Genomic DNA, 21473 nt, shown 5'->3' with positions numbered 1-21473 from the left:
GTATTAACAGACCTGTATGCAGGATAAACAAGAGGCCCATGGGCCTTATAGGTCATCTGAGCATCATGCAACAACTTTCAAATAATTGAATTTGGTTCATGTTTTAAGCCAGATGCTATGGCATTCACAATTTTGAAATAGTCACCCTTGCTAATCATAACTATACACTTAGCAATTGTTTAGTTTGTTTACTTAATACCCATAAGAAGGGTAGGGGAACAAAACATGCATTTTGACTAATCAGTAATATTCAGCAATAATCAGAAGTGCCCCTACCACACATGAACCCCTGACCCTAAGTATACACATTGCACAATTTTTGAAAAGGCACCCTTGCTTATCAAAAATGTTTGGTTAATTATAAGGAGTAGATTTCAAACAATCATTTTCAGTATATAAGTAGAGCCCCCACAACCACCCCTCTGGTATTCCTGACCAAAGGGGCCTTGAAATTCACAATTCTGGAAGAGTCTTTATATAACTTTATAGTTAGTTCATCTGCTTATTACCCAGGAATAGGGAGAAGATCTTCATAGATGTAATGTATTTTCACTAATAGTATATAATCATTAGAGCCCTGCCCTAACACCATAACCCCTGAACATGGGGCCATAAAATACAAAATTCTGGAACAGGAGCTCTTCATCATAACTGTGCACTTAGTTCATTTAATATCCAGAGGCAGAGAAGATTTACGAAGAATTAATGCATTTTCACCATATAATCAATAGAGCCCCGCACTAACACCAGAACCCTACCCTGGGGCCATAAAATTCAAAATTCTGGAAGAGGCACTCTTGTTCATCATAAAACAGTGCGACATATAAGTCCGGACACGACAAAGTCTGGACTTTAAGGTACCCTTTCGAAAAGACATAATTTAAAAATTTTCCTGAAGTTTGGTGGGATTTTTTATTCTCATCTCATCATGTCAATTTCAACTTCCACAATGTTGTAGTTTTCTTACAAACTTCTCTCAAAACTAAAAATCCCATGGGAGAATGGGGGGATTTTTCATCCCACCTAAAATCCCACCAAAATCCCACGGGAGAAAAAAAACTGTGAGGGATTTTTCCTCCCATGGGATTTTTTATCCCGTCATGGGATTTTTTTTACCCATTATTGAAGAAATGGGATTAAAAATCCCATATTAGCTCTATAAAGTGTAATTTGGGAATTTTTATCCCATAGGATTAAAAATACCTTAATATGAGGATATGTGTACTTCAATGAATGCTTCGTTAGATCACAGTTTAGTACATTAACTAGGTCATTTTGAAGCATCCTCATTGGCGTTGTCGTAAACTTTTCAAATTTTCATTTTTTTTAACTGAATATATAAAAATATTTAGTCCTATTGAAATATTTTTTTAAAATTTTATTCATTTGAAAATATTTATTTCTATTGAAATCAATTAGCCATAATTACTAATATCTGTTGATCCGCCACAAACTTAAAAAAAAATAATATACACTCCCCTTGGATCCATCACTTATGTTTAGATCATGATCACACATGACATGTAAGCTAAATGTTTGAAATCAATAAGCCATAATCACTAATATCCTCTGATCCACAACAAACTTAAATAAAAAGTAATATCCACTCCCCTTGGATCCACCACTTGTAAGTTTAGATCATTATCACACATGACAAATAAGATAAGTGGTTGAAATCAATTAGACATAATGATTTATATCCTTTAATCTACCACAAATTTTTAGACATAGGTAATCAGAGATTACAGAGCTCACCTCAACGAATGTTGTCTTTAAGTAAGGCAAAGTCACACAATTAACCAACAAAAAGTATACATTCCAAAAATGAAAATATTTTTAAAAGCAATTTTGATCTGATACTTTGAAATAGACCTACATAAAAAATTTAAACTACTTCTTCTTCATGAAAATGTAATGAAAATCCAGCATCTGAAGCAAATTTGAGAGTTTTCATCTCTTGATGCAGCATTTGTGCAAGTTTGGTTTATACAATGTTATATAAGCCTTATAGTTTTTGGTAATAGACCTGCAACCATAACTTTTACCTTGTCTATTATCTGAAAAATCTATGTCCAATTCAGCATCCAAAGCAAGTCCATTAGTGTGCATGCTTAGATGTATCATCCATGCAAGTTTGCTCATTATAGGGCTCATAGTTTATTGGAAATGAAACATGCATCAAAACTAACATTTTCACTCATCCACAAAAAGTAGGTCAGATTCAGCATCCGAAGCAAGCCTGGAAGTATGCATCCATAGATGTATCATCTATGCAAGATTGGTCATTAAAGAACTCATAGTTCCTTGGAAATGAAACCTGCACCAAAAACTTTTAACTAATCACTCAACCGCATCTGCAGCATCACAGCATCTGAAGCAAGCCTGGTAGTGTGCATCCTTAGATGTATCATCCATGCAAGTTTGGTCAACATAGGGCTTAAAGTTACTTGCAAATGAAACCTGCACCAACAACATTAACCTGTTCGCTCAACTGGAAAATGTAGGTCAGATTCAGCATCCGAAGCAAGCCCGGTAGTATTCATCCTTAGATGTATCATCCATGCAAGTTTGGTCAACATAGGGCTTATAGTTACTTGGAAATGAAACCTGCACCAAAAACTTTAACCTGTTCACTCAACTGGAAAATGTAGGTCAGATTCAGCATCCGAAGCAAGCCCGGTAGTATTCATCCTTAGATGTATCATCCATGCAAGTTTGGTCAACATAGGGCTTATAGTTACTTGGAAATGAAACCTGCACCAAAATTTTAACCTGTTCACTCAACCGGAAAATGTAGGTCAGATTCAGCATCCGAAGCAAGCACGGTAGTATGCATCCTTAGATGTATCATCCATGCAAGTTTGGTCAACATAGGGCTTATAGTTACTTGGAAATGAAACCCTCATCAAAAACTTTAACCTGTTCACTCAACCGGAAAATGTAGGTCAGATTCAGCATCCGAAGCAAGCCCGATAGTATGCATCCTTAGATGTATCATCCATGCAAGTTTGGTCAACATAGGGCTTATAGTTACTTGGAAATGAAACCTACACCAAAAACTTTAACCTGTTCACTCGACCGGAAAATGTAGGTCAGATTCAGCATCTGAAGCAAGCCTGGTAGTGTGCATCCTTAGATGTATCATCCATGCAAGTTTGGTCAACATAGAGCTTAAAGTTACTTGCAAATGAAACCTGCACCAACAACATTAACCTGTTCGCTCAACTGGAAAATGTAGGTCAGATTCAGCATCCGAAGCAAGCCCGGTAGTATTCATCCTTAGATGTATCATCCATGCAAGTTTGGTCAACATAGGGCTTATAGTTACTTGGAAATGAAACCTGCACCAAAAACTTTAACCTGTTCACTCAACTGGAAAATGTAGGTCAGATTCAGCATCCGAAGCAAGCCCGGTAGTATTCATCCTTAGATGTATCATCCATGCAAGTTTGGTCAACATAGGGCTTATAGTTACTTGGTAATGAAACCTGCACCAAAATTTTAACCTGTTCACTCAACCGGAAAATGTAGGTCAGATTCAGCATCCGAAGCAAGCACGGTAGTATGCATCCTTAGATGTATCATCCATGCAAGTTTGGTCAACATAGGGCTTATAGTTACTTGGAAATGAAACCCTCATCAAAAACTTTAACCTGTTCACTCAACCGGAAAATGTAGGTCAGATTCAGCATCCGAAGCAAGCCCGGTAGTATGCATCCTTAGATGTATCATCCATGCAAGTTTGGTCAACATAGGGCTTATAGTTACTTGGAAATGAAACCTACACCAAAAACTTTAACCTGTTCACTCAACCGGAAAATGTAGGTCAGATTCAGCATCCGAAGCAAGCACGGTAGTATGCATCCTTAGATGTATCATCCAAGCAAGTTTGGTCAACATAGGGCTTATAGTTACTTGTAAATGAAACCCACACCAAAAACTGCACCAAAAATGTTAACCTGCTCCAAAAACATTAACCTGGTAATTCCTTTGCTGAAATTGCAGCATCTGAAACTTTGTCTGGTACAATAAAACACACTAAAACCATCTTCCATGCATGTCTAATCAGTATAGGACACAGAAGTAATTAAAAAGAAAACTGCTCCAAAAAACTTAACCTTAACCTGGGACGCCGACGCCAAGGGTATCACATAAGCTCCCCCCAACTTCGTTGAGGTGAGCTAAAAAATAATACCCGCTCCCCTTGGATCCACCACTTGTAAGTCTAGATCATGATCACAAATTACATACAAACTGTAAGATAAATGGTTGAAATCAATTAGCATAATCATTATAATTATCCTTTGATACACCAAAAAAATCTTTTTTTAAATAAATGTAATATCCACTCTCCTTGGATCCACCACTAATAAATTTAGATCATGATTACTGGTACACATGAAATATAAGCTGAAATGTTTTCATCAAATAGCCATAAGAAGTAATTTCCTTTGATCTGCCACAAATTTTTCAGGAAGATAAAATCCACTCCTCTTGGATCCACCACTTTAAGTTTAGATCATGATCACACATGACATAAAAGCCGAATGGTTGAAATCAAACTTAAATTTACAGTAATTGAGAATGCTCCATATAAATATGACCAATCATGGCTTTGCTGTTCTCAAGAAGATTTTGAAAGATTTTTCCTGTATATTCCTATGTAAAACATTGATCTTCCATTGTGGGCTGGCCCTGCCCTACCCCCTGAATCTACAATACCTGAGGATACTTCCATATAAATATGATCAATCATCTTCCTGCTGTTCTCAAGAAGGAAATTTTTTAATTTTTTTCCTATATATTCCATGTCAAACTTCGATTATCCATTGTGGCCCCACCCTACCCCCGGGTGTCATCATTTAAGCAAACTTAAATCTACACTACCTGAGGATGTTTCCATATAAATATGACCAATCATGGCTTTACTTTTCTCAAGAGGAAGATTTTTTTTAAAAAATCCGGTCGCGTCATCAAGCTAACACTAACCTCTATCCTAGGACGCATCACAAGCAAAATTTCGCTTTTTACTCATACGCGGCTGTAAAAAGGTAACGGAAACAAATACGCCTGTTAAGAAAGATAACCAGTTATATTATATTTCAAATTATTGAAATATGCGTTATTTTGTGAATGTCGCGTTTTATTTTTATAAAATTATGTTTAATTACATGTTAGCTGTCTATTTAAATTAATAATATTCGAAATAAATAATTGAATAAACTCGGATTTTTTTCTACTTTCATTTTCGTTTTGATTTCAACACGTGTTTGTTTATGGATGGATTTTATAAGAGAAACTGCGAAAGCTGTTGGCTTTGAAAAGCCACTTAAAGAAGAACAACTTCTGTGTTTGTCCTCAGTGCTAGAAGGTAAAGACATAGTGGCGATTCTTCCCACTGGTTATGGGAAAAGCTTAATTTTTCAATTAGCTCCCCAAGTGATTATGCGGAGCAGGGGCATTCCGGCCTCTAAAAGTGTAGGTCTGATAATTACTCCATTGAACAGTATCATGCTAAATCAAATTCAGGCCCTACATTCAATGGGAATATCAGCATGCTCCCTGGACTACTCTTGTAGCAAGGCCCAGACATTTGAATTCGACAGGGACAGTGATGAGAGCGGGGATGATGCTGACTGTGACAATCAAATCCTGACAACTGCCCCCATTTCAGACATACTAGAAGGGAAGTATTCCCTCATATATGCACACCCCGAGGCACTGCTTAGCTGTGCCCAAGGCGAGAGACTACTAAAGCAGCTTCAGAAAAGTGAAATGATTGTGTGCATTGCAATTGATGAGGCTCACATCATACTAGAATGGTAGGATACAATATTATTCTTGAAATCACTTTGTTGACAGTATAGAAATTATCAGTCCTTCTCCTAGGCCTCTGAATTTTATCAATAAATCATACATATATCATGATTAATAAGACTAATACCTATATACTCCCTCTTTATATAACATACAGAAGGGGTGTCAATAATATATTCAACATTGAAACAACAAAAAAATTTACAGTATTCGGAAGTTTACAGGTAAACCTTTAAAAAAAAGAAACACGAAAACCTTTAGTTTATGCGGTTTCATTTCAAATCTTCAGAAGCTTTATTTCGTGTTCCTTTTTTTTTTTTAGAAAAGAGTTACCCTATATATTTAACTATATATTAATTGTTTTTTCTGCTTAACCAGAATAAAAATCAATTTTTCTTGCAGAGAATAATTTATTATCAAAATCATATTAAACAAAACATGTAGGTGTCATAAACTGTAAAAGCTGTTCCCATTGAAAAGCCTTTAAAGGAATAACAATGTTTATCTTACTTTTTCAATTAGCTTCTTTAGTATTATTACCATCAAGAACATTCAGTCATACATATAACATTATACATTGATAAGATAAGACATATCTGTACCCCTTCTTCATATAATATTCCAGGATGAATATATCTAATATCTGTCATCAATCATGCAATGATAAGAATTTAAAGGCCTAACATGTAGGTATTGTCATATTGATGTTATAAATGCAATGCTGTGAACATACCTCAACTAGCAAGTAATTCATTTCCCTAATCTTAGCAAAAGTCACAAAGGAATATATGTCACTTGTTTACTACATGTACTAGGAATACAATTTCATGTGCAATGTAAAATGGTCATAAATTATTGAAATGAAAATCCTTAAGTAGCAGGAATGATACATAAGTCTAATTAATCGACAAACAAAATCACAGGGAAATTATGATGATTAATATAGGAAGATTAATATATATCTTAAGATGTAATGATCATCAATATTACTAGTTTTAAGATAGGTATTGCATTAAGTCAATATGTCAAAACAGACTAACATGATGATAATTGCTGCATATTATTGTTTATATCAATCAAAAAAAATTAGTTCACGACAAATATAAACAAGCTACTTGCATTCATTGCTTATAAAATGCATGTAACTAACTGTGAAATGCTGAGTAACTAAACCTCAAAATCCTGTTCTTCATTATTAAGATCACATGCAGTTCGGTTTAAAGCCCGTTTACTGTGCCTTGTAATGAAATCTCGGAGTTTGAATTTATCTACATTGTTAACAACATTGTCTGAAGACCCCGAAAAAGAAGGCAATGCTCTGTTCACATGCACTTCAAAAGGTCTCAACTGTCTCATTTTGTCGAATAAAACAGACAGGTCTTCAACAGAAGACTTCTTGTTTCTCTTACTGTTGGTAGTAATGCCAAGCGATGATTCCAAATCAGAAATCATTTCACATATCACAGGAGCTGCCTTTGATGATCTTTCCATGGCCTTGTCCGTTTTACTTGCACCTAAGCTCCTAATGACATTCTTGACTTGTTTAATGTTATTTTCCTGCTGCATATCTGCTGCCTTGTTCTTACCAGGTTCTCCAGAAACATTGACAAATGCACCTAACTTCACTCGTACACTTTCGAACTCAGAAAGAATATGTTCTGTTTTTGCTAGAAAATTAACACATTCAATTGCATATTTCGATCTGAAGGATGTCAGTCCTATAAACAAAGGAATGAAACGTTTCATCAAAAGTGTCAATCTGTCAATATCTCCAGCCTTTATTACATAGTGGAGCAGCATCAGATCCATGCTTGCCCGTAAAAAGCTGAGTGAGTAGTTGTAAACGTCATCACCGACATGAACAGGACTCCTTGCTTCCGGCGGTACATCTATTCTAACTTTGTCCCCTGTAGTAAAAAAAAGAAAGAGTAAGTTGCGAAAGTCCTTGCACAAACGTTGTTATTAATAAATTATTTTCAATACTTATATTCAAAAATCATAAGAAAGTGAACCCTTTTAAAAAATCAAAATTGTCATTTACCATTAATGTTTACATCTATTTTCCTCCCTCTGGAAGAAGCTGGTATTTTTAGCATGTATAAACCACCCTTGTACAGGACAGGTATCTCCACATCACTCATGTCTGGAGCCTTGTAGGTGTTCATGATGGTATCTACTACTGGTTCAACAAAACTGTCTAACCATTCCATTTTTTTGGCTGTTTTCCACACTTTGATATGCTCTGGCATCTGGATATCTGATGTTTTACTCTGTATCTGTTGCTTTTCACACATCAACTCAACTACCAATGCTCTGTAAAATAACAAATAAATTTAAACAATTGAATGAGTTCTTGCAAGTGCGCTGTGTTAGCACCGATATTTTCAGGAAAAAGTCAAATGGATTGCTGCATAAATAATTAAAACAGTCAGCATTTATAATAATAACAATAGTGTTGCATTATGCATGTACTATGCCTAAATAGTAGGCAGGGTTTGACACATACTGCACTCGCCTCCGGCTCGTGCACCATGTGTCAAACCCTGCCTAATATTTAGGCATAGTACATGCATAATGCAACACTATTATATAATTATATACCTGATGCACATTGATTCGTTCTAATTTTACATAGAAAATATTCATAGAGAAATAATAAATCAATTTGCATAAAAAGGAAAGCGTTTCAAAGTAAGTAATCAATAAGCTTACCTTACAACTGTGTGTACAAAATCCTTATGGGGTTCAAACCCATTTGTAGACTTGACTTGGCCATTTACATTTGTTCTATGTAAGACTGCTTTATAATTTGCCAGAGTTCCTACTTCCCTTGATGATTTGCTTGAAAAGAAGTGGTTCACAATTTTCTGCAAAAATAAATTCATATATATTAACACAAACAAACATACACAGCACAATATATACACATAAATAATATTCCACTTTTAAGCAAATGTAAAAATACATTCTTCTATTACTTTAAAGGAACATGAATAGTACACATGGAGCTCAACACCAGACCCTACTTCAACACTTACCATACTTGTGTGACACCACTTACCATACTTGTGTGACACATCATTAAAATTAATGATTTAATTAATTAATTTCTCCTCCTAGAGTTTGTTCAATGCCTCCCCCCCCCCCCCCCGACCAAATAAAAAAGTAAATATATACATGATATAAATGAATTTTAAGAAAAAGTGTTACCAATGAAAGAAATTTAACGTCCCATCAGGGATACCCCAGTGAATATGAAATAAACTAAAACTATTTTCTACGTTTTAGGGGAGCTGAATTTCGAAAGGATTTTTCCAGGATAGGAGAAAACTTGTTGTCAAGATTTCCAGACATCCCTGTAATGGTGTTCACTGCCACTGCTCCTCCAAAGGCTCAACAGCAAATTATAAGGAATCTTAATCTCCGAAATCCGCAAGTTATTTCCATTAACCCTGACAGGCCAAACATAAAATACAGCACTATTATGCGACCACCATCTAGCCAAACTGTGGAGCATTTAGAAGAGATTCTAATACCAATTATGGAGGGGCTTGCCACAGAGAAGCAGAACTACCCGTTGACTATCATGTATACAGATACGAGTGTTATAAGCTACAGTTATACATATCTAGAAAAGAATTTGGGCAACAGACAGTACATTGGTGACTCTATTCCTGAAAACAGAATCTTCGCACAATACCACCAAACCTATACTGACAAAATGAAATCTTTCATTGTGCAGGAAATTTGCAAAGCTGATAGCAGAATTCGATTTGTGATGAGCACTGTAGCACTAGGAATGGGACTAAATGCCTTGCATGTCAGACATGTTATTCACTACAAGCCTCCAACAACAATTGAAAGATATTTCCAAGAGACTGGCAGAGCAGGACGGGATGGTGAACCCAGCTATGCTACGCTTTACTACAACAACACTGACATCAGATCAAACCGACCAGGGATTGACAAAGCAATAGTGAAATATTGCAAAAACACATCTTCTTGCAAGAGAGCTGTGATGCTAGAGTGTTTTGGTTTTCAACCTATTCAGGGAAATCAAAATTGTTGTGACTTTTGTGATTCAAATCATGGCCAGGAAGCTTCAAGTGTCTGAAGTTGAAGTGAAACATATATCCTCTAGGATTCATACCTCAAGTAAATCCTGTTCCACATGAAACAGTTCTTCAATAACTGGTGAAAACTGTTCTAAACGATCTGATCGACTGTGTGCTCCAGCCCTCAGACTGCGTGCCGAATCAAACGTAACCCTCGTCAGCTGGTCACCACCCAGTGGAATTGTTGCCGTATTTTCAAATTCATCCTCTATGAAATCAAAAATAAATAAAATTCAATCATCTGTTTGAATGTATTGTTCTGAAAATTTTAAGAAACATTATTCAAATCTGTATAAGAAATAACATAAATGAAATTTACTTGTCTCTATGATGATCATAAATATGTTCTGGTAAAATCATTAAAATATTAATAAATTGAACTCTTGTTACACAACTGTTAAAAGAAAATGGCCTTCCTCATGGAAGCATACAATATCAATTTATAATCAGAAAATGAACAATAAATATTGAATTAATTATCTGAAAAGTTTCAACAAAAATAAGACCTCAATATTCAGATTGACCATAAATTATGTTACTTATGTAAAACAGGCATTGCAGCGAATTTTATTTTTATTAACATAATTACTATCATTTATTGGAGTAAGCATAGCAATTATCAGTTGATTGCTTATCATGTTTATGTTTTCAACTAGTAGGCAGGGCCTTGGAGTATAGCAGTGCTAATTGTAACGCACTGTGTGTACATGTATCAGTTGAACACACACAAATTCATTAAATAAATGACAAACTCTTCTATGCATTTGAGACTCAATTGTTTATGTACAAAGTTCATTCAAATTTTATATGCATGATATTGCGTAATGACAACTCATATTTTTATATACTGAAATATTAAAGCATTTAATCCAAAAGTATGCTTTGAACATTTCACGATGCACGTACGTGCATACATGAGCATGGTGACCATGCTTTCTTGTGCATGTAGATGTCACATCTAGCCACAAATCCCACAATTGAACGATATTTCCAAGAGACTGGCGTTATATCTGTTTAAAGTTTCAGCCAATCAGATTGCAGCGCCGTACATGCACGTGTATGCATGTGAGAGCATGTTGTTTTGGTTTTCACCCTTTCAGTAACCACTATATCTTTAGGTTTTGCCAATCAGAACAAAAATAAATAAAATTCTTCTTGCAAGATGCAGTGTTTTCATGATAATTGCTATATATCTTGTTGTTTTGATTTAATGCAGCCCGAAATTGTTGGACTTTTGTGCCAAGAAATCATTTTTAGCGCATGCGCGTGAGATCTTGTATTTTGACCATGTTGAAGTGAAACAGCTTTTTTAGTAATATATCCTCCAAAGCATTTTCAACAATTAAAAAAGTTACGCCTATCAATCAATTAAAAATCATTTCTAAACAGTGTGTGTGAACTGCACGTGCGCGCAAAATGAATCAAATCTACATAACATGTCTAGCTGACAAAAACATTTCACCAGTGGATAAAAACCGTTGCTGTATTTTCTACTTGTGTGCAAAAAAGTACCCAGGAAGAAAGATCAAAAAAATAATAATAATAAAATAAGAAACAGAGTAAAAACAAATATTTATTTTTCGATCAAATTGTTCAATAACAGTATTGTGATGTTGTTTATATCATATAACTAAAACCAAAGAAAATATTTATTTTTCGATCTTGTTCAATATATTGTTATTATCTTTATATATTTCTCTTTAATACATAAATATGAATTTTACTCTTAATTCACACAAATTAAACAGAAATAATGGATTGAAATTTGAGGGCGAGACAGCCCCTTGACGACGGGCCGAGACAGAGATATCTCAGCCCCGAGGGCGAGACAGCCCTTCTTCCGAGGAGCTGTCTCGCCTAGTCCAAAATGCCTGTATCAGGGCTGATACACTACTAGGTATATGATATGGATCTTTATCGTGCCACACCTGCTGTGACACGGGGCCTCGTTTTATACGGTGGATCTTTATAGCTATATTAAACTTGAAACAGTTAACTTTTTTAAATATTGAGCAAATGTAATGATACTTAGATTTTATTTCTGTTTCAAATCTAATAAGGGAAAGCAATATTTTTAAAACAATATTTTCATAAACAGCCAATCAATATTGAAAATATATAAAGAAGTGAAAATTATCATACTAAAACATCACCCTAAAAATCTCTTTTCAACAATTTTTGTTTGGAGTGTTTCAAACATACATAAGTGGTAAGTCACTATAAAATGTGACATGTATAACAATAAACAAACAATTTGAAACAACGGAAAAAATTAAACTAGAACATTCAACAAGTTGAACATTGGTACCTCTCTGTGCATCATGATAAAATGATTTAAGTGTATCATGAATGATGCTCATGATTTCCACACAGTTTGGCAAATATTTAGGATCCTTCATTATAACCTGTCAATGTATACTTTTTTATTATATTTTTTATCCTTGCAGAATTTTTTTAAAATGTAGATGTCGGTTCATAAGTTTTCCAAACCTATGGTTTTGTTTGTTCAAACAAGGTGCAAAGTTAAAAATAAAAGTCCACACTTACAAACATTGGGTGCACAAGGGAAGCCCTGTCAGTTATGCATCTATAACGGTGTTCTAGGACACTGGGGACTTTGTCTTTGAAGACAGAAAGAGACGTAAACTCTTCGGTAAGGATCTTCTCCACCAGCCAGGTGTAACTACTCCTGGAAAGATTAATACTAATATATATATATACCCCTGGTAATGCAATGAAATTCTTACAAAAAGCCTTTTACCTAAAACTGTGACAAGTTTTCCATGCTAATAAATTAATGTACATGTATTAGAATTGGAATTTCAATGCTGTTAATAAATGCTACATCTTTGAAATTTTCCAATCTCAGAAGGGGAAAATAGAATTATGAACTTGCTTGAGAACGGCACACTCCTCATCTGACAAAAAGAAGAGATTTGGGTCTAGTCCATCAGGTGGTATGACCTTGGGTTGTCTGCCGAGTTCTGGGACATCTATAGGTAGTAACCTGTCCACAAGTACTGTCCAGTGTGTATAATGGTAATCTTTATTCCCACTGCCAACACGAACCTTCAATAAAATCCTTTTAGTGAGAAATGTCCAATCAATAACTAATAATTTCTGGTTGTAACAATGTATTTGATTGGATAAAAGAAATTATTTTGTATCCTATAAAATGAGTTGCCTACATCACAATGACTATCAAAAACATATCAATCCGCCTGACGTTACATTCAAATTTTGTACAATTTGAAGTCAATATTTTGTGAGAACTATCATCTTTTTTTCTTACATCAAATGAATGAAAATTAAATTATAAGGAATGAATTAAATAGCTACCCATTTTATATGGTATGAACTGGGTTAAACAGTAAACGCTTTGCGGTTTATAAAGCGTAAACTGCCCCAACCAAGTTTATACCGTATAAAAATAATATAATTCATTCTTTAATTAATTTTCTTCCTAGTTTAAGTTAATTGAAATGTGCTGTGTTAACAATGTGTTAATATCACATGTGGTAATACCTGATTAGCTTTAATTCTGCCATCTATGTTATCCACCGTTACTTTAATAGTCCTACCATTTGTCAGAGCTGCACATACACCTTTCCCATTGATAAGGCCAATATCAGACAACATGGGTATCTTGCTCCTCTCTGGAAGGGAAATGCCCATCCTGCTTAATAGGTGAAACAACTGAAAGAAAAAGGGAGCTCTTTTAAGTACCAGCCCATAATTATATTTGCTGGTCACAACACATGGTGAAAGAGGGACATTGTATCATCACCCTTGGCTATCTAGATGAGCATTATGAAAATGAGTTAGAATTAATTAATAATATTATACTTTCATGTAAACTAATTGAATCTGATTGCCAAGAAACATTTGTTAAAATACACTATTAACCGATGAATGATGAAGTTATACCCTCTAGTGTAGCAACAGTCAACATTGATTAACAACGGGTGATATTCCAAAATATAGTTACTGCACAGAAATCAAGTGTGCAAGGTTCACTGTTATATGTATTTATATAAAACTTTTAGTATAATAACAAATATTGCAAGTAGTTAAGTGTAACATTGAAAATTTTCGCCCCAAGAAAACCATTGTCAGCCGAGGCTCATAGTCAAACATAATATGTCTAAAACATCTTAAAAACTGTTTGAAAAAAAAAAATCTGCTTACCCCATTTCCTGCACCATATCTGATGCATGCAGCAGACAATAACTTTTGCATTAGATTCATTTGGTTGTTCCTTGCATTTAAAGCAATGCTGTACATCGCAGCAACGGCGGGATTCTTTTGCGTTGATTTGATGTGTACTGGTGTGCACAGACTGACTAGAATATCAAACACACGGGGGCATCTTTGGTCCATTTCTCTACATACATTTTCAACAAACAGCTCTGGCGAAATGTCAACAATTTTCTCCCTCAAAACACTTTTTTCACTTGTGACACACATTCTGTCTATTTCATGATTTAAATCCATCACAAATTTTGACCAAAATGCTTCACGAACACCAGGTATAAGTAAAACTTTGTCAACAAAGTCACGCAAACTAGTAATACCCGAGGAAATAATTTCCATAACCTTGTTCATTGGGTTATTACTATTTGTAACATCTGTAATAGGACATTTTAAGGTCAAAGGATGGTGTTTGACATACAGCTCTTCCACATTCAACTTGGGCTGGCCTGCATAGCTGTGTTCACTGAACTCTTTTAGATTTTCTTTATTTTCATTATCAGACTCGGGATAAGAAGTAAATAATTTCTTTCCACATTTTCTGGTAGTGGTATTCAATGACGTAACTCGTTTCACTTTGGGGGAAACAGAATGAACAATGACCCTCTTTTGTCTATTTTGATGTAAGGACAGATTAGCTAGGTTCATTTTGCATTTTTCACGAAGTTCTCTAGTTTTTGTGATTATTGTTAGACATGTATCACAGATATAAATGTTGTCAAGGCTGGGGAATTTAACGTCCAACACGGATAAAATGTCTACGTAAATACTTTTTAAAGCTATATTTTTCATTAAACGCACATGTCCTGATGTACTCTTACTGCACACAATGCAGGACTTAACCTGCTTCACTGGTGTGGCGAAATTCATCTGTCCTGTAACTGGTATATCCTCACGTTATTCCACCATATTTGTAAGTCACTGGTGCGGACATGTGGCGAAATTCATCTGTCCTGTAACTGGTATATCCTCACTCCGCCGTATTTGTAAATCACTGGTGCGGCCATGTGGCGAAATTCATCTGTCCTGTAACTGGTATATCCTCACGTTATTCCGCTATATATGTGCCTCACTGGTGTGGCGAAATTCGTCTGTCATGTAACTGGTAAATCTTTACGTTATTCAGCCATCTTTGTGTTAGAAATTCATCTGTCGTGTAACTGGTAAATTTTCACGTTGCTTCCCGCCATCTTTGTTTACATTTCGTGAAAGTAGTCCCTACCCAGCATACTGTGCGCGATGTTACACAGGTTGATGTGAGGATCACGTGACCTGGTGTACCAGTGGCCCAATGAAAGTGGGAAAAACTCAGTCTGAGCATCTCTGTAAATCTATAAACAAGTGTGCCCCCCTTTTTTTTAAACCTTCATGTATATACATGTATGTATTTTATTTAGTCAGTGATTTCAAACATCAACATGTAAAATATATATTGAGTACTTTAAAAGTGAATATGTATGATTTGTTCACCCTGAATATTCTGACATACTAATGGTGACATCAGTTAAAAGAGTAATTAGTTATGTAAAATTCAGTTTATATGAAAGTAAATGGGGTATTTATTCTCAGTTCATGTAAGGTATAATTTGCATGTAACCCACAGTATATTTAATATTACTATGATGGGTCATTCTGTGATTGAATTTAAATCAGAAAAAATTTTTACTAAATTTTGGTAAAATACATATGGTATCTTTTACATTTCTGTCCTGTTTGTCTGTCAATTGTTGCTTTACTTCCTTTGTAAAATGAGGTTAATTTGTGTATCACTCAATATTGTATGCTTTTTTTCAGGATCAGCTAAGATGTTGTTTCACTGGATTATTTAATTGGGCATATAATTGGATAATTCTGGTAAGTTTGTCTTTGTTTTATTTACATTTCCTATGAAGGTCATCTTTGCATTTAACCATGATTATATGGTTTAATTTAATTACTGTGTAATTCTTATGTGATCTAATATCTCTAACATTCATATAAGCACAGTCTTATTTTGTCTAAAATATACTAAGGAAACTTCATATTGTTAATAAGTCCTTTTGCATAAATTATGATATAATGTCATAATTCATTATGTCTGTTACCCATGGAATTCAGACTTACTAAATTGTGATCTATAAGGAATGTAATAAAAGAAAAAGTAAGAATCTACGAAAGGTTTATCCTTGTTTTGATTCTAAATATGTGGTATATATGGCATACATATATTTTCATTTTCACTTTTGTTTCTTGGTAATGAGCTTTTCAAAAAATGTAGGACTACATGTTGTATATGCTAATATCTTTTTGTATGCTGTACTGACAGGTATTAAACCAAAATTGAATATGCTGTTAATAAAAAAAGTCTGTTAGTGTCTAAAAATTACACTGATAATCATTTTGTATTTGTGATATTAATACAGTAACTGTGCTTCTTTTGTTATCTAAAGATAACATGGTGAACTATTTTCATGAACTTTTTGTCACTGTATTTAAACATGCAATGTTTCATGCAGTTCCTTGTCATATTAACAAAATGATTATATTTTCTACAGTCCTCAACCTGGAAGATATGTTTTATTCCCAACCATCTATAATCCATTCTCTATGAAGTGAAGCCTGGCTGCTGGTCTTCCTTTGGAAATACATAGTTAGTCAACCAACATAGAAACAATCAAACTTGAAGGTAAAGTTTCAATGAGATATCATTTTAATTTATTTAATTCTGTTTTATTTAAATGTTTATATTTTAAAATGGATAAAAAAAATGGATAAAAAACATCTGATAATGGAAATCAATATCATAAACATAGTAAGTTTTTTAGTGTCTAAATAATTAATCTGATAATCATTTTATTTATGATATTAATACAGCAGTTGTGCTTGTTTATTATCTATAGATAACATGATGAACTTTTCTCATCTGGAGTTAATGTTAAAAACAATTTTTTTGAGATTAAAAACAAATATTTTCATGATCTTTTTTGGCATTGTACATGTTGTATTTAAACATGCATTGTTTCATGCAGTACTCTGTCATATTAACAAAATGGTTTTATTTCTACAGTCCTCAACATGGAAGATATGTTTTGTTCCTAACCATCTATAATCCATTCTCTATGAAGTGAAGCCTGGCTGCTGGTCTTCCTTTGGAAATACACAGTTAGTCAATCAACATAGAAACACACAAACTTGAAGGTAAAGTTTCAATAAGATACAATTGTAATTTTTATTTATTTATTTATTTACATATGCATTTTTATATTTTTGAATTGATAAGTAAATGATATGACCTTTTTTTGAAATAAAGAGGGCTTGGTTGTCATAGCCATTTTTAGACTACATTGATATCCTTTAGAAGAAGAAGAAAAGGCATAAAAATTCATGATCAAATTTTTAAAACTAAAATGTATGACATTTTTCTTTGCCAAATGATAGTTAACAGCTGAAGATAGCATATTTATAGAATAAGTTAAATATGGCTAATTTATTAACCCCCAGCTTCCTTAATAGCATAATTGGTAAAGATTTCAAGTTTTCTCTCCAAATGCTTATGAATTCTGACTTTTTCATTTAATATTAACATTATATTTACAGGGAAAGAATACTATAATGTGGCTCATTAGGATGACCAGAAAAGAAATCTTAATGAACCTCTTAACTATGTATAAAGATTTGTAACCTTATAACTGATGTAAGATGATCTGATTGTGTGGAAATAAAATTTCCTGGTGTTTCTACTACCCAAGATCTTCTTATGAGTGTATGGGACTGCTGTAAACCTTCTCCTGTTTATAAAAATAATACCTTGGAGCATGACACTTTATTCATAAAAGGTACTTTCAATATCATTTCTATGAGTTTGAGTTCTTTCTATTAATAATTTAGTAATTAATTCAAGTGATATATCTCCTTTAAACCCATTAATATGTATGCTTCCAAAATCTTAGATCTGTCTGTATAGTTTCTTCAGCTCTTTGAACACAAATACCTTGATTTAATCTTTTGAGGTAAACATCATATAGACATCATAGATGATTATCAGAGTGTATATATCACAATCTTGACCATAAGGTCAATTCAAATGGTCAAAGGCACAACAAATGAAAGTGAAAACTTTTTTTTTTTTTATTCAGAATACATAATTTTGTAATAAACAAACACTGGAAAGTTACTCTCATAATGAGCCTTAATGTCTTCCAAGAGTTCAGTTTGGACTTCCTCCATTAATCCTTGTATCTTGTAATCCTTGTATCTCCAATGGTTTTGTGGGCTAAAAATCATGTGTCTTTAACAATCTTTTTTTTCTGACAACTGTTTTCTCTTATCATCTATAAACTTGACTTCTTCTCTAGTCAAAGGTCTTTCAGGGTAATCCAAGTAATTCTCACCCTCTTTTGGTGATAAATCATGGTTATATTCTTCATTGGCTTCTTCTGCAATCAAGGGTCTTTCTATGTAATCTCTGACAACATTAGGATCACCCTTTTCTGGACATAATTGGTTATATTCTTCTTGAGAAATGATCTCAATAGTGCCATCTTTTTTTTTATTTTAACTGGTATACCTCTGTCTACATCTTTCTCTGAAAGAATTCTCTCTCCAAACTGAATTATATTCATTCCTTTACTCTTTTCTTTACTGGAGGTGTTACCCATGGTTAATATGGAAAGTCAAAATCTGATGTTACAACTTGTATTTATACCCTTTTTTGTCTATATTTAGAATTCCATCAAGCTTATATTATATAACAATTTTTTTTTTTTTCAACTAAGACATTTTTTTTTAATTTTTCAGGATTTTCTAGTGAGGGCTTATGGAAATGATCTATATCTACTCTTAGAATGGTGAAAGACTATCAGATCATGCAAAGACTATCAGAATATCCTCTCTTGGAACACTGAAACAAGAAAACCAAACTTAAGAAGATGGAGGATTTAAGAAGAACATAGATAAATATGATTTCCAACTAATTTAGCCAGTACGATCATAGACTGTGGTTTACAGGATGACAAAGAAAGGAGCCAGGATTGTATCTTTCACTGTCAGACACTGACTATGGATAAAGTGTAATCATTTATTAAACTGAGATCTAGTCAAATCAAGTATTGAAAATATGATTTTCTGATAGCATGAGCTCTTTAAAAACTAATTCTCACAGACCTCAAAGTATCTGAATGTGACTTTTATTTTGACCAATTCATATTGAAGACTGTTGTTATGTATGGGAATTATACACATTTAAACCTTTTACTTTTCATTTTATTTTTACAACCCCCTAGAAATTACACAGATATCTAGATGCTGGATTTAATGTTATTATTTAACTTTCCTGGAATTGTAAATATATTTTGTTTGTGTATGTGTGTGTGTGTCCTATTTTGAATTTAAAATTGGTCTCAATAAGACCCCCAATAAAGTGTCTCATAATCTGTGGTTTAATAATATCTTGAATATCTTTATCATACCATATACATCATACTAGTTACATATAGAATGGAATACACTTTGTTGTTAAGGACACTTTGTCAAGGTCAAAGCATAAGATTATTGAGAAGACTTCTTTGACAATAATTTGTAACTTACAAACTTCACATCATAAGTACACAGATGAAGAATCAATAAGATATTTCTATAGATTTTTTTTTGGATCATTTACTCCTGGATAAAAGTTAGTTACTGAGATTACTGATTTGAGTGATGTAATGCAATAACTTAAACATTGTGTAATAACTTAAAGACTTTATAAAAAATAGGTGCAAATTCTTAGGAAAGGATTGAAATGTTAATCAAATGTACAATGTTCAAGGGTGTTTATATGACTATTACTATGTAATACCTAGGGTTTATAAGATTGAGATGACTTCTTTGACAATAATTTGTAACTTACAAACTTCACATCATAAGTACACAGATGAAGAATCAATAAGATATTTCTATAGATTTTTTTTTTGATCATTTACTCCTGGGTAAAAGTTAGTTACTGAGATTACTGATTTGAGTCCTGTAATGCAATAACTTAAACATTGTGTGATAACTTATAGACTTTATAACAATTAGGTGCAGATTCTTAGGAAAGGATTGAAATGTTAATCAAATGAACAATGTTCAAGGGTGTTTATATGCCTATTACTATGTAATACCTAGGGTTTATGTAAAAATCCTATATTCACTACATAGATAAAGACCGGTATAACATATATTTTAAACTATGATGAAGGGAAAAAAAAGGTCAAAAACTCTCCCCTTCATATCTTTCGTATTCTGTCATACACAACAATAGATAAATTGCAGTCATTTAACAAACTGAGGTCTAACAAATCCTAGAATTGATATTGTGATTCTCAGATAGTATGAGATCTTCAAAAAAAAAATAATTCCCAGACTTCAAAGTATCTAAATGTGACTTTTATTTTTACCAATTCATGTTGAAGACAGTTGTTATGTATGAGAAGTATACATTTAAACCTTTTATTTTTCATCTTATTTCTACAACCCCTAACAAATTACACAGATGTTTAAAAGCTAGCTTTGGTGTAATTATTACTTTCCTGGAACTGTAAATACATTTTGTTTGTGTATGTGTGTGTGTCCTATTTTGAATTTAATAGGTCTCAATAGGACCACCATAAAGATGTAAGTGTCCCCTGATCTGTGATGTTATAATATCTTACATTTTTCTATCAACCATTAGACTTCATGCTTACTACACAGAACAGGTTAGAGTAATACACTTAGTTTTATAGGACACTTTGTCAGGGTCAAAGCATGTGATTATTGAGATAACTACCTTTGACAATAATTTGTAACCTGCAAAATTCACATCATAAGTAAAGAAAGATTCGGAGATTTTCTATAGATTTTTGGATCATTTTTCTCCTGGGTCAAAATAAGTTGTTGTAACTTTAACATTTTGTGATAACCTAGAGACTTTATATCAGCTCTATTGGGTGGCATAGCATATTCTTTGGAAAGAATTGAAATGTAAATGATATGCACTATGTTCAAGGATGTTTAAAGACTATTACTATGTAATATCTTAGAATTCTGTAAAAATTTTATTATCACTGCGTAGATAAAGACTGGTTGGAATAATGTATGTTTTGAAATAAGGTTTAGGGAAAAAAGTCAAGAATGTGGATATGACTTTTATTCAAATGGTGCAGTACAGCAACTCTGGTGATTTACATACCTTCAGTCATAAATAGATAGGTATTGGGAAGACTCCTCTAGATTTTGAAATTTTCATTCAAAAGTACTAGAACTTTTTTTTTCAGTTTGAAAGATTAAATGGCAGCATATCATTTGCTT

At 33.4% G+C, this 21473-nt stretch overlaps 3 protein-coding genes and 1 long non-coding RNA gene across 4 annotated transcripts; 2 read left to right on the top strand and 2 right to left on the bottom strand.

Annotated features, from left to right (window-relative positions):
• Positions 1-4969: 4969 nt before the first annotated feature.
• LOC134263306 (bifunctional 3'-5' exonuclease/ATP-dependent helicase WRN-like) lies at positions 4970-10312 on the top strand. The gene is made up of 2 exons (XM_062745645.1): positions 4970-5822; positions 9106-10312. Exons 1-2 carry the CDS (start codon positions 5281-5283, stop codon positions 9929-9931), a joined length of 1368 nt encoding a protein of 455 aa, XP_062601629.1. The 5' UTR covers positions 4970-5280; the 3' UTR covers positions 9932-10312.
• On the bottom strand, positions 6208-8652 carry LOC134263307 (uncharacterized). The gene is made up of 3 exons (XM_062745646.1): positions 8530-8652; positions 7859-8130; positions 6208-7724 (listed from the first exon to the last, which is right to left on the bottom strand). The coding sequence occupies exons 2-3, from the start codon at positions 8109-8111 to the stop codon at positions 6985-6987; spliced, it is 993 nt and encodes a 330-aa protein (XP_062601630.1). The 5' UTR covers positions 8112-8130; positions 8530-8652; the 3' UTR covers positions 6208-6984.
• LOC134263305 (uncharacterized) lies at positions 10001-15453 on the bottom strand. The gene is made up of 5 exons (XM_062745643.1): positions 14121-15453; positions 13458-13628; positions 12829-13001; positions 12480-12621; positions 10001-10140 (listed from the first exon to the last, which is right to left on the bottom strand). Exons 1-5 carry the CDS (start codon positions 15051-15053, stop codon positions 10090-10092), a joined length of 1470 nt encoding a protein of 489 aa, XP_062601627.1. The 5' UTR covers positions 15054-15453; the 3' UTR covers positions 10001-10089.
• A 1713-nt stretch (positions 15454-17166) lies between these two features.
• Positions 17167-20275, top strand: LOC134263304 (uncharacterized). The gene is made up of 2 exons (XR_009991227.1): positions 17167-17360; positions 18960-20275. It is a non-coding gene; the product is annotated as an uncharacterized LOC134263304 (long non-coding RNA).
• Positions 20276-21473: the final 1198 nt, after the last annotated feature.

This window comes from Saccostrea cucullata, unplaced genomic scaffold, assembly GCF_032062105.1.
Source record: "Saccostrea cucullata isolate Sc308-1 unplaced genomic scaffold, CSIRO_AGI_Scuc_v1 ctg10595, whole genome shotgun sequence".
Classification (NCBI taxonomy): Eukaryota; Metazoa; Mollusca; class Bivalvia; order Ostreida; family Ostreidae; genus Saccostrea; species Saccostrea cuccullata.
Note: the sequence above shows the minus strand (reverse complement) of the source record. Positions and strands in the feature narration are given on the sequence as shown.